Consider the following 14,647-nt stretch of genomic DNA (forward strand, 5'->3'; position numbering starts at 1 on the left):
CAATGAGCTCAATGTCTAATGCTTTAATGTTTTCTATCCCTTATTAGAGCACTGTTTCAATGAAAGTAGCAACTGTGGCTGCCTTTGGGAATACCGCCATTTCCAAAGCCCTGCCCTATAACTGGAACATAAGAAATTAAACATTTATTTTAAAGTGGACATCCTGTCATGCTTAACATGACTGATAAAATGTAAATAAAATGTAAAAAGTATCCGAAACAAATATCACAAGATCGCCCAAGATGTGTAATTTAGTAAAATATGATACACAGGTTTACCCTAAATACTGTATTCACTTTATACTATGGAGTGTCCCCTCCAAAACTCACATTGAAATGTACTTGCCATTATAACAGCATTAAGAGATGGGAACATTAAGTGTTGATTAGTACATGAGGATTCTGCCCTCCTACAGGAATTAGTGCTACTACTCAGGAGTGTGTTACTCACTTGCTCTTCTACTATATCAGGACATATATGGCATGATCAAAAAATATTGTGAATGCTTAGTGTTTTAAAAAAAATTTTGCGCACTGCCATTGCTCTTCCCTTACAATCCTCTTCTTCACTTTGCATACACTTAGTCCATCACTGTTGCCACTTTTTGAAGCGGTTTTGGAAGTCATCTTTCTTGATTGTCTTTAGTGGCACTGTCCTGACTGCTTTGGTTTCCTGAATCAATTCAAAACACTTACTTTTCATGGTCATTTTGACTTTAGGGAAGAGCCAGATGTCACACGTTCCACAGCTGATGAATAAGGTGGATGTGGACACACTAAGGGCTTTTTGAGCCTGCCCTTCTGTTGGGTGGCACTTGGCAACCCTATTTTTTAATCACTTCTCAGGAAGGCAGTTCAGATAGTGGCAAGAACAATGGGAAAAGTGTGCTTGAAGCCAAAGGGAATATTTTAAAGAGAGGATTAATGGCAATGTGTCTTTAACTACAATCATTTTTAAAAATTTAAACATTCATTGTACATTTCGACCATACTTCATAGCACAGAGGACCTCACAGGGTGCTGGAGTCATGTTACTGAATTTTCAGCCTCTTTTGTTTATAGATTACCCAGTGTGGTATTTTGTTACAATAGCAGAAAATGGACTAAGATATGTTATTTCTAAGTTTCCTATTGTTTTGATAATATGTAGAAAAAAATGAAAACAAGACACTATTGTATCACATCAAAAAGTAACTTTATCCAAAGGGAATTCACATAGAAGATATATTTAACATCAATTCGTATATGAATCAGTTTTACATGTACTATTTTTATGACATACATAAACACAATATACTCTCTCACAATTTCCACCAAACTTCTGGCTTAGTTTACATATGTCACTTCCATTAAAAAAAAAAATAGATACTTGAAGCAACTAATTAAAGATGGCCTTCTAGAAAATACAAAATGAGAAAGGTAAAGGGCGTCACAAAATGCAGCATAAGTGGCAAGAGGCCCTAAATGTACTCTTTAAAGGCAGCTAAGGAACTACTCAAAGTGAACAGTTGTAAATCTGTGGTCAGACTCTAAATTTTTAATGGTTTTACAATTTCAATTCTAACGGCAAGGAGAAGTGACAAGGCAGGTGGGTATAGTATTCTCTCAGCATGTCCCTGTGTGAGAAGTCCAGGGCACCATCACCTTAATACACATTTGCAAAATATCTGATTATATGAGGTGTGAAAACAATGTGGTTATTTGTTCTTTAGATGCATTTTGAGACTGAATGGCACTTGGAATGAATGGTGGCCAAATAGGGAAGTGGATGACTAGCAAAGCAGTATTAAAGCAGCATGTGAAGAGGCAAGTATTAAAACTAAGAATTTCATAAAATGGTAATTTTGAATTATAAATGTTTTCCTCTCAAATTGCAGGACGATACCAATACCCCAATTTGCTGGGTTCATAGTGCTTACCAATAACACATGTACTGGTGAACCTGATCAGGAATGAATAAAGAAAAAACATTTTTCAAAGAGAACAATTCTGGTGATATCAAAATATAAAATTATGAAGACCAAATCAAACTGACAGTGGCGACTGGTATTTGTTCAAAGATCACAATGGATACTCAAGATCAGCAGTTCCCAGGTGACTGGGGTGCTGCTGAGGAGGGAGTGAGATGGTTATGAGGCCCAGTGTGACTTTTCTCCTCTGCTTCCACCTTTTTACCACACAAAGAACGCTCAGGGACATTTGTCAAGGCATTTTGTGCTTAAAAAAGAAAATTCTGAAAACCACAACATAGCTGTGCTGCTTCTGGGCATAGCCAGGCCGTTTCTGTACAGGGAACTGGAATTAACACATCTGAGATAACGAAAGCCCCAAACAAGGAACAATGATCAGTTTCTTCTCCTCTTCTGACAATGTTACAGTAACTTGTTAACTGTAAGACAGAGGAGCTGGAGTAGCAGATGGTTAGGTATGTACCCTCATATATACCTAGCACAGAGCCAGAGGCTGGCCAGGTGAGAAGGAAGCAACTGCTCACCTGGGCTAAGCGACCAGGACAGCAAGTAGGTCCCCTCTGAGCCAGACTTTGGCAATGAGCGGTTTCTGTAAAGCCAAAGCTATGTGTGGCCGATAACTTACTTCTTTCAGATGTCACAGAACAAGAGGCATGGGTTGCGATGCAGTTTTAACTAACACTGAGTTGTGTGCGTGCATCTGCTCAAGAATGCGGGATGAATACATATCTCAAAACATGGTCTTGTCAATAATAATCGGCTAACCAGGAATGGGGTATCACTGAGCACACAGGTCCTCAGTCAAATTTCCTAAAGCTATTTTGAAAATGTAAGTAATACATCCTAAAGGGTAAAGTCAGGAAAATAAATCCTACTCTTTTGGGGATGGAAATAGTATTGGAGACTGAAACAAAGTCCTCATGCACACCAGGCAAGTGCTCTTACCACTAGCACACAGTCCCACTCCGCAAAATTAAACTCTTTTTTAAAAAAACAAGATTAAAGCCAGGTGGTAGTGGCACATGGCTGTAATCCCAGCTACTCAAGAGCCTGAGGCATGAAGACCACAGGTTCAAGCCCTGCCTGGGCAACTTTGTGAGATTCTGTATTAAAATAAAATTTTTAAAGGGCTGGAGATATAACTCAGTGCTAAGAGTAAGGTTCTGGGTCCAATCCTCAGTACCGGAAATAAAATAAAAAAGGGCCAGAGATTTAGCTCAGTGGTAACACTGCCTGCCTCACAAGCGCAAGGACCCAGGTTCAATCCTCAGTACCAAAAAAAAAAAAAAAAATTAAAATTACAAAAAAACATGTAAGTCCATTCTAAGTTTTTGTTGTTGTTTTTAAGTTACACCAGGTTTTATACTTGACTGTATAAATTCCAGACTTAGAAAATAGCACATTACTAACATGTATATGTGGTGATGAAGCGAGCACAACTAAAACGTAAAAAGGGCCTTTGATTAATAGATAACCAATATGATGAGTTTAAAAATCAGACAAAAATGTTATTTTTTTGAAAAAGAGAAAAATCTCTAAATCAGTACAAATTAAAATATGGAACCTTAGCAGGAAAAGTATAAAAGCTACTGTTTAAAAAAAATTAGTCATTTATTAAAGAAGATGGAATTATGAATTTTCACCTTATATGTTTGGTCCTCATAGCATCCCTGAACAAAGCAATCCTAAGCATTTTAGCAAACAAACTTCAATTAAAATAAATGAATAAGGCAGAATTTAAGACAACCTATATACCTACAATCTATGCATGCACAGAATCCCAAGTATCACATTCAGTCAACGAAAAGAAAGGTCAATTCCAACTATGTTTACAGTATTCTACAAAAAAAAATTAAAAATCAAGAAAGGCAAATAAGTATGGCATACTTACATGAGACTCTTTTTACTTGTTGATCATATATTTTAAAAAGTGAACAATTACCTTTCCTTTTCAACAAATCCCATATGAGTGCAAGATGCTTTGTAACTGTGCAGCATATAAAAAAATCAGGTGCCAAGTAAAGGTAGCTTTTACTTCAAGGAAAAGGATTGAATATAGAGATATAGGAGGAAAATCAATACTCTAACTTAAGAAGCTTTCTCAATCAATAGTATGGACATAAGCTTGTAAAACATTTACTACATACAATGTATAGCAACCTGCAAAATACTTCATCTCAATGATTTTTCATTCTTTCTACTGACATTTTAAATGGTATTTGCATCATACAAAAGCAAACAAAAATCAGTTTTCCCCACACTAGGTTCTAATCCAAACAACCTCACTGCAATTACTGTAAATTACTAACAATCACTGGATTGATTGGCAAAGATAGACTTGGCACTGTTCGCCTCAAAAAAATATTCTCTAAACAGATAAAAGCCATAAAGAACCAGGTTTACATCATAAATGCAGGGGGTGAAATATACAAAAAATGACAGATATATGATTTTATGTAAGAGATGGTACTGTTTCCCAGCAGCATAACAATTCTGTTGCAGTGGTAACAGCTCCTTTTATTTGGTAGCTGGGTTCCTGGGAGGAAGGAGTTTGTACGCCTTGAAGTAGCCCACCACCTGCTGGGGAATCTCCGCCAAGACACACTGAGCAAGTGCTTCCTTTGGAGCCTTCAGGAAAACAAAAATCAAAGTGACAATTAGCAGTGAAGATGTACTGGCTTTTTGATAAAAGACTAGGAATACCTCAACAGCTGTTAATCAAGGCGTAATTCAGTTCCAAGGCTTATATCTCAAAACAGCCAACAAAATATGGAACAAGCTAAGTAATCAATGTTACTTATGACTGCTATTATTATCCCGCCTATGTGTCAAGTCCTCTTGAGCAAGCCTTTTAACACTTGATGATTTGTTGTTCTTTTACTTTCAAATATGAGTCTTTCATTCACTTGGTATTAACTTCTTAAATTTTCTATTTTGAAATAATCATATACTCATAGCAAGTTGCAAAAATAGAAGTCCTATATACCCTTCCCCATTTTCTCCCAAAGGTAACATGTTATACATCTATAGCATAATAACAAAGCCAGGGAAATGGCATGGTACAATTCCCAGTCCTTATTTGGATTCACTAGATTTAGGTACAAGCCCATGTGTGGTATGTGTATATGTATCACATGTATGTGTATGTGTAACTCTATGTAATTTTATAATCTGGGAAGATGTGTATAAGTACAACAATCAAGATACAGAACTGTTTCATCGTCACTAAGATCCTTAACACTACCACTTTCTAATCTCACACATCTCACCTCTCCTCCCAGTGCTAGTGGGAATGTAAACTGGTATGACCACTTTGGTAAAGTTTGACTGTTGCTTTAATAAATAAATGTGCAACTACCATAGGAACTACCGACTCCACTCTGGATATTTATCCCTGAGGAATAAAAACTCAGTTCTAAAAAAAGCATGTCTATAGCAGCTTTGTATATAATTTTTAAAAACCTGAAAAAAGCCCATAGGTCTTTCCATAAGTGAAAGATTAAGTACCCTGTGGCACATCAACATGAAATTTACTCAGCAACAAAGGGGGGATACATGTAAACTGACTTCAAATAGCTTTCAGTAAGATTATAGAAACTGATAGCTATGCATGAAGGTTACTTGAGAAGACCAATATTCGGAATCTACATTAAGACTGCATGTGACTTTTATAATTTCCACACATCAGATTAAATTTCATATACCATTATAAATATTTTTACATGTTCTTTTCAATGGCAACTAATACCAAGAGTAATGTTAAAAATTCATTTATAATAATACTACTAGGGCTTATAGATCATTTATAAAAAGTGACATTCTATGTAGTTGTTACAAGGACAATTAACAAGGCTTTCTATATAAGAATTCAATGTGAAAAAAATGGAAAGCAGCTGTAGAAATTTTAACACAAACACTGACTTATAGAAAGACTAAATGGACTAAATGATACAGCAAGCCCATACATGTTTTTTGAAAAGAAAACAGTCCATTCAAAAAGGTCACATAACTGTATGACTCCATTTATGTTGAAATGACAAGAAATGGAGAACAGATTTGGGGTTTCCATAGATTAAGGAGAGGCAGAGAGAGGTAGAGGGAAAATGGATGTAGAAATAAAAGGGCAAACCAGGGATCCTTGGTAATCCCCCATGGTGATGTATCTTGATTATATCTATGTAAATATCCTGGTTGTGATTCTGTACTTTGGTTCTACAATGTGTTACAAGTGAAGCCAACTGGGAAAAAAGAGTCTTTTAAGACATTTTCATTGAACCAACCTCCAGCTTGCTAAATTCAGCATATTCTTGTGTAGAGAGAGTGCTTTTCCGTTCTTACAAAGCTAAAGATAAAATGTATATGAAGACATTCACAACAATACCAATTTAATACTTTATCACACAGATTACAAGAAACACATAAGAAGATAAAACAATGCCAAATCCAATGAGAGCTTCCATATACAAAAGAGATGACACTCACGTCTCCTAACTCTGCACACTTACTCAACTGCTTGGTTGTAGACTGTAAAAGTTCTGTGTCTGCACAGGGAAGAATGATACTCACATTCTGGAACTGTCTGAAAGGCACAAACTGGACGATATCCCTGATGGCCACCTCGCCGCTTGGGGAGCGGAGACTTCCCCCATCGCCATCCAGAAACTCCATGGCACCAAAGTCAGCTCCTCCAACTCCAACAATGATGATGGACATGGGCAGCTTGGCAGCATTAACGATAGCTTGTCTGGTTTCATCAAGGTCTGTGATCACACCATCGGTAATGATCAAGAGCACAAAATATTGCTGAGAAAAAGACAATATGTCCACTGAGAAGGTGAAGCTAAAAAAGCAGTGATTAATGATATCTCTAGCTTGATGAGCCCCTCAGTCTCTTTCTTGCTCATTTTCCGTGCCTGTCTCCCCAGGATATCATCTGCATAAAATATTTTACAATTCTCTGACGACAAGGAAATTGACACTTACAAAAACTGTAGGTTGATTAAAAGTGCAGCACACCACAAAATAAGAGCTGGCAAAATGCATAGAAGCAAGACATCTAAATGTCAAAAGATTAACCTTTCCATAAGCACAAAAATAAACACCTTCATTTAACTGAAACATCAGATATGTCAATGTATGCATCAAGTAAGTGGCAACTCCATTTTCAAAAGATCAATTAAATATGGAAGCAGTAGAACTATCTACCAAACTAAAATTATTTTTTTTTTAAAAAGGGACATAGTTTAAGGCCATAAATCTTTCTCAATGTTGTCATCTTTTAATAAAAATTTTTGGAGAGTTAAAGTTGTGACTTCACCTTTAGGGCCATTTAAGTTTAGAATGGACTAAGCTTTAGAATAGTAGTTAACATTGTAGTAGTTAATAGTAGTTAACTAAGTGATTACTCTGAGTTAGGCACTATACACTTTATATGAATAATCTTATCTAACTCTTTCAACTGTATGAGGTAGATTCCCCTTTCTTATTCTGAGTGCATAGAGCTAAGAGAGATTTGGTATCCAAGTTCAACTGGTAATGGTTAGCTAACTTAAACCTCTTTAGTACAGCAAGCACTCCTACCACAGCAACAGGTAAGAGTCTGGAATGGCTTGAGGAACAGCCCCTAAAGGCTCCTGTGTTGAAGGCTGAGTCCCCAGGTGGTAGTGCTATCCGAGCTGGTAGAAACTTTAGGAAGCAGGATCTAACTGGAGGAAGGAGGACACTGGAGAAGTATGCCAGAAATGTATACCATGTCCTTGGTCCCTTTCTCACTCCCTCTATCACCCTCTCTCTCTTTGCTCCTCTTTTCTTTTTGCTTTGCTGTCCCACACCTGCCATGATGTTCTGCCTCACCAAAAGCCCAAAGTAACAGAATCAAGTGACCTTGGACTAAACCCTCTCAAACTGAGATTCAAAACAAATCTTTCCTCCTTTATGTTAATTATTTCACGTATTTTGTCATACACAAAAAATTTATCAATGCCATCACCGTTTTGTTACTCTATTTTTAATGTTCAATAATTTAACAACAACAGATAGTACTCCAAAACCAATGACTGTAACACTACTTCTTGCTCTTGACTGTATTGTGACAGACCAAATAAATAGAAATCTGGCACCAAGAGCACCACTCCACATTCTTCCCTCCCTTGCCCACAGAGCACTTACAGAAGCTGTCTGCTGTTGTGCGGCTGCAGCTGCAAACCTGGCGACATGGTTTATGATTGGAGAAAAGTTAGTTGGTCCATAGAGCTTTATCTGAGGAAGACAGGCCCGGTATGCCTCTATAATGCCTTGGATTCCTACAGCAACAAAAACAGTAAAAAAAAAAAAAAAAAAAAAAAAAAAAAAAAACAAGCACAGCTTGATAACTCGTAATACTGGCTAATTTACTTACATAGCAACAGATAGTACCTTAAATAGTCTAGTTTTATACTCAGGAGTTGCTCTAAGCTATACATTACAAAATTGTGTAGCAATGTTTCATTGCAAAAACCTATAAATTCTGCCCTCCCCAGAAGAAATCACGTATTCTCATCTTAGTCAAATATTTATTAGTGTAGGACAGGCATATGGCTCCAGTAGAGTAACCCAGCATGTGTAAAGCCCTAAGTACAATCCATGGCATCACAAAATAAAATATATTCTTTAGTTTACACAGTTGTTACACTGTCAATTTTGATGTGACTCTGAATGCAGCTGATGGAAAGAGAACCATGAAAATGTGCTGCATCCTACAACCGATGATGAGCAATAAGAGAAAACTACTGACAAAATGAAGTCATTTGTGAATATGGCCAAAGGTTCTACAGAAATACCACATCGCTATAAAACCAGTATTATTTCTAGTTATAAACATAAATGTTTATTCGATAACTTAATGATTAGGCATGGTGATGTGTTAGTTCCAAATATTCATTTGTAGGTTATTTATTGCATTTTATTTATGAGGCTCTGCCTCTGTACCTGCTGGAGTGCTATTAAAAGAAAGTTGGACAGGGCCATTGGACTAGCTTTGGCCAATACATGTGAGAGGACATGACACAAGTAGATGTTTCAAGAACTACTGCCTGTTCGCTCCAGCTCTATGGCCCTTTCACTCTGCCATGGACGCAGCTCATCCCAGAGAAGGCCATTCCTTCACCTAAGTCCCAGACTAAGAAACATGGAGCAGAGCTGCAATCTAGCCACATGTAAAGTAAGCAGGAATAAATAAACTGTTGTCTTTACACTCCATTGAGATTTAGAGACCTTTTATTATAATTATTATACTAGCAAAACCTAGTGAACATTGACTGTCATTGCTGGAAGAAAGCACTACTGATGGGACTTGTATCCCTACTGAATATGTTCTGGATAACAGAGAATTTAGGATGCATGTAGGATACTAGAAACCTTACAGGATTTCCCACACCACTCCCTGAGAGCATCACGGAAATTTGCCACAAAAACAAACAAATTTCTAATGTAAACCAAAATGGTCTCTTGTTTCAAAATTGTCCAGGAGAATCGATCCATAAGGAAAAGAATGATTTTTGGTTTAAAAGCTACACAAGGCCAACTCTCTCCTATTACACTGTAAAAGTTCCAAGCCAGGCACAGTGCTGCACACCTGTAATCCCAGCATTCTGGGAGGCCAAGGTAGGATTGTAAACCTGAGTCCCTGGGTAACTCAGGGACTTTAACAAGACCCTTTGTCAAGATAAAATATAAAAAAGGACTGGGGAGGAACTCAGTGTGAAAGCTCTGAGCTCAACCCCCGAGTACTACACACAGAAAAGAGCTCTTCTGTGTCAGGTCTTATGAACAACCTTTGAGAACATAAGAGATGATCATGTATAAGGTGATGCTATAAGTAGGAATCAGTCTAGTAGTAACAAAAGATTAACACTGGTGAGAAGCAGGATCTCCCACTACAAAGTCATACCCTATAGAAAAATTGAGTAAATAGCTATAACAACAATTATTTTTTTTTCCATTTCTATCATCTCTGCTTGCTTTTCAACCTAAACAACTAGTTCAAATTCTTCACAAATATCAAGAGCTTTCAGTTCCACAACTAAAACTGAATTGTGCCAAATATCCTTCTTTTGCATTTAAGGAAGAGGTGTGAGACAACTAAATTCAATGATTAATTTTAAAAAGGATGTTTTAACATCCTTGCCTTGCTGGATTTTTTCCCCATAAAATACCTTTTATCTAAAACTAAATTGATTCTTTTTCTAGACCATAAGTCAAAAGTAAAAAAGCTATTTGGTGAGCAGTCCATGGATGGGTTCGTATTACTGAGAGTAAATGAATTTCTAATATAAACTGTCATGAAATCACCTGTATTTCACAAACTACTCCAATTTCATCATAAGCATGAAGCATATTTCTTAAAAACAATAGTCTGTTTCAAAGAAGAAGGGTTAAAAGAGGTCACAACCAGCCACCAAAAGTGCCTAAAAGGAACAATGATTTAGTGAAAAACATCACAGGACAAAGGAGAAAACCCTCAGGCAAAACACCTCCAACAAGTTGGTTCAGATTCTTCCATACTAGGAATATTGCACAATAAAAAGGAAATAAATACCTTCTTCTATTAGAGAGCTATACATTTTGTAATTGTTAAAATCATCCTTCATAGAAAGTTAGCTTTCTGTCTAGAACTTTAAATGATGATTCTGACCTCTCTTCCTCCAAACTCATTTAGTGGGAGATTTGACACTGTAGTTGATGATTCAATGTGGTAAAAAGGAGGAAGCATTTGCACATTTGAGGTACAAAGGAAAAAAATGAATGAAAGAAGACAAATGCCTGCCTCCTGCTTTCTGCACAGAAGAGATTTGTTATAAGAGTTCAAATCTTTGTTAATTCACCCACTCGATCTTCTGACAGAATAAGGTACGAGAAACATGTTACTGGACATGAGACACCTATTCTTTGTTCTTTAAAAAATATTTATAAAATTCTTTTAAAAATATTTTATAGGTTTATTCCTTTGAGAGATGCCTGCATAAAGACTAGATTTAAATTTTTAATTGTATTTTTTCCTGTATCAATACATTATGCTGTTAAATTAAGTTGCAATTTAAATTTATAATACAAAATGGCGGCTCTTGGGGCGGGGGATTTAGCTCAGCGGTTCGGTGGCCTGCCTTGCAAGCGCAAGGACCCGAGTTCAATCCCCGGTGCCAAAATTGGTGGCAGCTCTTAACAATAGTTTTACTCATAATCCCTAATAGTAATTGAAAACATTATTGCAGGGTTTTTTGGTATAAATTTGAACTTAATTTATGTCTTTATTTTTAGTACATGTATATAGTACATAATGATTATATTCCTTTTAGGGAGTTGGTATATATACCTAACACATCTTAATTCTTCTTTTATCTCCTTTTTATCTCCTTCCCCTCCCCTCCTTCCCCCTGCCTCCAACTCTTGCTCCTTTTCTCTTTTGCAAAAGACCTATCTCCCTGTTTCCTATTATTATAGATAGATGAGCTCAGTAAAAATATTATAGGCAGTCAGATACGGCTAAGTCCTTGAGAGGGCCTGGCCAAACAAAGGTAAAACACACCACAGCTGCAAGTCGGACAAAAAATCAGGCCTCAAGATAGAGACAAGATGACCAGACCCACATACTTCATCGAAGAACTGAGTTCAGTGACGTATAGATAGACAAAAACCACCCTGGGGGTGACCAGAGTACTCTGGACCCAGGGCCTCCTAGGAAAACCCTTGTTCTTTCCATCCACGCTTACTACGTGACTTGCTTCCCAATTGGACCACCATTACCTCAGTGACTGTACTTGTAACCTTATTGGATGTTTATGTTTGTGGTCCATGTTATGCCCATGTCAGTTTCACCCAATAAAATTTCTCTGTTAAGTAGGGTCCTTGGGCTACCGTATGGGACCCCTCCTGCCCCTCAGGACCTTTCCTGTCAATACAAAGCTTCCTACTTTTAACTTCTGTTGTTCCTAGGACTCATTCTTTGATTTCTAGAGAACAAGAACTCAATGCGTCACACAGTTAACAGGTTGGGAGACATATTTCATATTTCCCACGACACTATTATTTATCTTTTGCTCTTCAGTTTGTTCGTACTTTGGGTTGATACTTTTTCTTTGCAGAGAGTGACTTCTACTCTGGAAAAAGCTTCAAAAGTTTTCTAATACTGACTTACTCATTTTATTGAAAATTTATTTCAATAATTTTAACATGATGCTTTTTATTGATCGTCTAAGACCGTCAATTTGTTGTTCTATTAAACCTCTTAAGGTAGAAGAATTTAGCCTTACAACTTTCATATCATAATACTGATTTGTCTCATAATTATCATTACCATCCTAACCACAATGTGGTGCAATTTTTCTACTTTATAAAACAGAAAATTGAATATGACACCAATGAAAACCTAGAGATGGAATAGAGTAGTTTTAAAAGAAAAAGAAAAAAAAAGAAGTAAAAAAAGTTTAGTGAGGCTTACAGTTCAAGTTTTCATGTTTATTTGTTCACTTACCTTTACAGTAAGGATTAGATGGATTAAAGTTCATTGGAAATTCATGAGATACCTGACAAAAGACAAAAGAAGGTTGATGAGATTTTGCTTTTCCAGAAAGCAAAGCTTTAAAATATGATTTCATCTTACCTGCCACTGAGGAGCTATCTGAGCTCCAAAACCAAAAGCTGGAAACAATTTATCACTGAAAAGAAAAATTGAAAAAAGTGAAATACTGTTTTTATTTTCAAAACCACAGCTTTATCTTTACTGACAACAAAATGAGTATGAGCTCATTTTTTAAATCTTAGAAGGTGTAAAGACAAAACAAAGATCACCTGTAACTCTCAAAACTAATGTTTACATTTGATACCCTCCATTTTAAATATTTTTCTGTGAATTCAGGGAGAAAAAGTCTACATATCCTATAAAAATGGAATTTATAATCATATTTTATAATCTACTCTTTTTTACTTAAATCTTGTGCATCCTTTCACCAAATGAATGTGTAAATAAATCCATAAAGCACTAAATTCCACGAGTTTTTTCATTTGCCTACAGCAAATTCATTTGGCAGTAAAACCTGACCTCAACTGATAAAGTTATCTTAAATATTTATTTATGACACTTAACAGATGTTCATCCATTTGGCCACAGTAATAGGGTACAAATGCTAAATACCATAAAACTCTCAGGTCTCTATAGCAAAATGTGTGAATATTTGCCTCCACAGGCATAGGGATAGGGACCTGCAGCTGTATATCTAACATCATGTGAATGGCTGCTGAGTGCACAGTATGGCTATGGCTCCTCATCCACACTTTCACACAGCCTAGGTTCTGCTACTTTAAACACTGTCACAAACACATTAATTCTCTACCTGGGATAGTCTCTGAATATTAATTCTTAATGTATCTTATTCCATTGAAGATACAACCTATGACAGGTTAGAAATATTTCCCTTGGCTTGTAATTTGTCTTTAACTTCGTTTAGAATATCTTTCTTTTCATAGTTTTTAATAGTAATGGATATGAACACAAAAATCTTCCACAATTTCTGCCTTTCCTGTCTTACTTAAGACTCTGCAAGATTATAAACAATTCATATACATTTTCTCCTAGAACTTTCAAGGTTTGCTTTTGTTATTAAATTTCTCATTCATCTAGAAAGTGCTTTGCAGTAGGTCAACCTTTCCTTCTTCAGTCACAGAACACCTGAGCTACAGAGCACACCTTCAGCTTCTCTAGGCTCAATGCGGTCAGGTGGCAAATTCTAGCCAAGGAGATGTCAGTTGCTTCCTTTTTACTAATTATATTTATTAATCATATTAGTAGTATTAATTACTGTGTTGGACTGTGACATTGTCATGTGTGTAAGTCAGCTGCTTCTAAATCACACCTCTAAAAAAAATGCACATCATTTCCAGGCCCTTTTCAGATTTTCCTACCAGCTAGAGAAGGTGCCTTGGACCCAGGGATGGAAGCTATGAATTGAGAAAGGCAAGGCTGCTCTATCAGTTCTGAACTACTTTCCCCTATTTTGTCAAAGCTGCTTTGTTTTGAGGTGTCCAGTTCAGAAGTTTGGTCTATAATTTATACAACTTTGACATGGATGAGTCAGGAACTGAAATTCAATTCTTGTCCAGTTAGGTGGCTGTTATAATCCCTCCCACTTTTTAAAATGATAACTCTTCCGTATAGAAATTTCAAATGTATTATGTACTTGTGAGTCTACTTCTGGCCTGTTTGCCTGGGGCCATTGCCCAGGTACTAGCTCTAATCTAACTTTAAAGTAAGTTTTAGTAAGTAACAAGTAGAGAAAATTCCCCTTAACTTCTTTTTCTATTTCTTACTTATTTGATTGCTTTCTTGCCTCCTTCCTTTTTATTTTTTGAGATAGACTCTCATCATGTTGCCTAAGCTGAGCTAAAATTTGTGATCCTCTTGCCTAAACCCCGAATGAGCGATTACAGGTATAATCTCACCCTAAAACTTGGTCTTCCCTCTCTCCTCTACCTCCTTTCTTTCTTGTTTTTTGTTGTTCTTTTCTCAAAATATGTCTTGGCTATTCTGACTTTTTTTTTTCCTTCTACAGAACTTTAAGAATAATTTTCTCCCAGAGCCTGCCTCGCAAGCGCAAGGACCCTAGTTCGATCCCCAGTACCACAAAAAAAAAAAAAAAAAAAAAAAAA

General features: G+C 36.5%; 1 protein-coding gene across 1 annotated transcript in view; it reads right to left on the bottom strand.

The window, feature by feature from the left end:
• Positions 1-3,253: 3,253 nt before the first annotated feature.
• The window catches only part of Cpne3 (copine 3), a 50,682-nt gene continuing 39,288 nt past the window's right edge, over positions 3,254-14,647 (bottom strand). The window contains exons 12-16 of the mRNA XM_010606448.3: positions 12,606-12,660; positions 12,477-12,528; positions 8,138-8,271; positions 6,536-6,772; positions 3,254-4,597 (exon numbers count right to left, since the gene is read on the bottom strand). Coding sequence (XP_010604750.1) covers positions 4,487-4,597; positions 6,536-6,772; positions 8,138-8,271; positions 12,477-12,528; positions 12,606-12,660 — 589 coding nt within the window. The 3' untranslated portion in view covers positions 3,254-4,486. The remainder of the gene's footprint in view (positions 4,598-6,535; positions 6,773-8,137; positions 8,272-12,476; positions 12,529-12,605; positions 12,661-14,647) is intronic.

This window comes from Fukomys damarensis, unplaced genomic scaffold (assembly GCF_012274545.1).
Source record: "Fukomys damarensis isolate Sample0158 unplaced genomic scaffold, DMR_v1.0_HiC HiC_scaffold_5, whole genome shotgun sequence".
Taxonomy (NCBI): Eukaryota; Metazoa; Chordata; class Mammalia; order Rodentia; family Bathyergidae; genus Fukomys; species Fukomys damarensis.